The sequence below is a fragment of the Panicum virgatum genome, chromosome 9K (assembly GCF_016808335.1).
Source record: "Panicum virgatum strain AP13 chromosome 9K, P.virgatum_v5, whole genome shotgun sequence".
In the NCBI taxonomy this organism is placed as follows: Eukaryota; Viridiplantae; Streptophyta; class Magnoliopsida; order Poales; family Poaceae; genus Panicum; species Panicum virgatum.
In genome coordinates, this window is record NC_053144.1 from 67,317,502 (window position 1) to 67,319,829 (window position 2,328).

Below are 2,328 nucleotides of genomic sequence, written 5' to 3' on the forward strand. Positions count from 1 at the left end.
GTTAGTGGAAGGCAAAAGCCTGATTAGGATAAAAATACAGGCACCAGTAATCACCCTTTTGAACATTATGTGAAGCAGAGGCAACAGAGCCTCAGAAGTTCTGCTGCCCTGCTCCAGTCTTCCATTGGTGCTATTGCTATAATATAGAAATAGTACATCTTAAGCTAAATATCATTTTTTTCCCAGACATATTTAAGCTACAAATTGGCAGGCCATGGTTAGGTTGTTTTCTCTAGGGTTGGACTTACATGCCTACAGAACTAATATTAAATAAACAGCAATATAGTTCCCTCATAATTAAAGAGAGATGTGACAGCAGAACTCGTTTCTCCCCATCACTCATAATTGTTGGCTTTTCATCCTCATCCCAAAAAATAAAAAGAAAAGAAAAAAAATCAAAGGGATGAGAGAGCAGGGACAACCCCACGTCTGGAGCCAGGTGATGTATGAGTGTATGTACTACACGATACACCGAAATTAAAAACGCATTTATCCACCGAATTATCAACTGGACTGTGCTCGCTGGTCTCGCAGCAGCCGAGCCCAACTGCACACAAAAGAAATGGCTGCATGAGCAGGCGCAGAAAAAAACTAAACAAAAAGTATCAGACCAAACCCAAAACCCTTAGCAAAAGATTATCAATGATTGCGTCTCCAGACCCCCCATTGTCCTCTGCACAAGTACTCCTGCGAGCCCTGTAGGGTTCCCCGTGCAGTGTGTTTCAGATTAATGGCCATAAAATTTAGCGGCGAGGGGCAAGCGCGATTGGGAGCTCAAAATAATGGAGCCGGTTGGCCATCGGGGAGACAGGTCGGATTTGTTTAATCCCCTGGCCGCTGGCCCTAATCCCCCACCCCTTCTTATAAGCAATGCTGGGCGTTGCACCCGGTCCTCACCGCTCCGATCATCAGCTAGCTTAGCCTCCTAACAGCGACATCACGGCAGCAGGCGAGACCACCGGAAATATAATCACCGTGCTCGATCGGTTGATCTCACCGGCCGGCGGTGATCTCTCGATTCGATCAGAGAGCGAGAGCTTGGAGATGACGGGGTTCGGGTCGCCGTGCGGCGCGTGCAAGTTCCTGCGGCGCAAGTGCGTGCGCGGGTGCGTGTTCGCGCCCTACTTCTGCCACGAGCAGGGCGCGGCGCACTTCGCCGCCATCCACAAGGTGTTCGGCGCCAGCAACGTGTCCAAGCTCCTCGCCCACCTGCCGCTCGCCGACCGCCCCGAGGCCGCCGTCACCATCTCCTACGAGGCACAGGCGCGGCTGCGCGACCCCATCTACGGCTGCGTCGCCCACATCTTCGCGCTCCAGCAGCAGGTGCATGCCATCTCTTGTCGATCGATCGCCTTCTTGCTTAGCTTGCCCTCTCGCGCCCGCGCACTACTACGACTGTTTGCTGATCTGTTGTGCCGTGCTCCAATTCGATCAGGTGATGACGCTGCAGGCGCAGCTGGCGTCGCTCAAGGCGCAGGCGGCGCAGGGGCAGGGCGTGCACGACGACGCCAAGGGCTACATGGGCAGCGCGGCGGAGCAGCTAGGGTACGGCTACCCCTGGTGCAGCAGCAATGGAGGCGCCGGCGCCGTGGGCGCGCCGCCGAGCGCGTACGGCAATGGCGGCCACGAGTCCCTGACCGCGCTGCTGGGGTCGGACTACATGCAGCAGTCGCTGTACCACGCGTTCGAGCAGGACGGCGCGGCCGACGACGACGGCCGGCAGGCGGCCGCCTTCGAGGCTGCGGCGGACTCGTCGTCGTTCGGGGCGGAGGAGAGCGGGTGGAGGTCGTCGTCGGGGTACCAAGACTGCGAGGATCTGCAGAGCGTGGCCTACGCTTACCTGAACCATCGCTCGTAAGAACTGAGAACTACTAGTGCAGAAACATATCACAAGAGATATATAGATAATATCTGTTCTCAATTCCTCGCCATCTTTTGGACTTGAGCTTGGTTAATATATGTGCAATTTTCGATCGAATCGAGACCGATCGATCATATCTCTGCTAGAAATAATTCAGAAGCATCATGCATGTGTGAGATCGGAGTTCATTGATATATATATATATATATATATATATATATATATATATATATATATTGATCAGTGTAGAAACCTAATTAATTAGATATGGAAAATATTTTTGTTATGATTATGCAGAAGCTGCTTTGTTCAGTTTGGAGTTGTGCTTTCTTCTCCACTTCTCTCTATAACTGCAGCAGTACTTGTGCAGATAAGGTTAGATTTGTCATGCCCGAAAAATGTACTGCAAGGAATAATAGAGACCAGAGTATTGAGAGACAGCTGATTGATTCGTGGCCACACGTGGA

At 51.8% G+C, this 2,328-nt stretch overlaps 1 protein-coding gene across 1 annotated transcript; it reads left to right on the plus strand.

Annotated features, from left to right (window-relative positions):
* Nucleotides 1–902: 902 nt before the first annotated feature.
* LOC120648901 (LOB domain-containing protein CRL1-like) lies at nucleotides 903–2,328 on the plus strand. The gene is made up of 3 exons (XM_039925533.1): nucleotides 903–1,323; nucleotides 1,436–1,854; nucleotides 2,232–2,328. Exons 1-3 carry the CDS (start codon nucleotides 1,045–1,047, stop codon nucleotides 2,233–2,235), a joined length of 702 nt encoding a protein of 233 aa, XP_039781467.1. The 5' UTR covers nucleotides 903–1,044; the 3' UTR covers nucleotides 2,236–2,328.

Coding starts and splice junctions, on each gene's coding strand:
- LOC120648901 (XM_039925533.1), top strand. CDS start 1,045: ATGACGGGGTTCGGGTCGCCGTGCGGCGCGTGCAAGTTCCTGCGGCGC. Junction 1,324..1,435: donor TCTTCGCGCTCCAGCAGCAG/GTGCATGCCATC, acceptor CAATTCGATCAG/GTGATGACGCTGCAGGCGCA.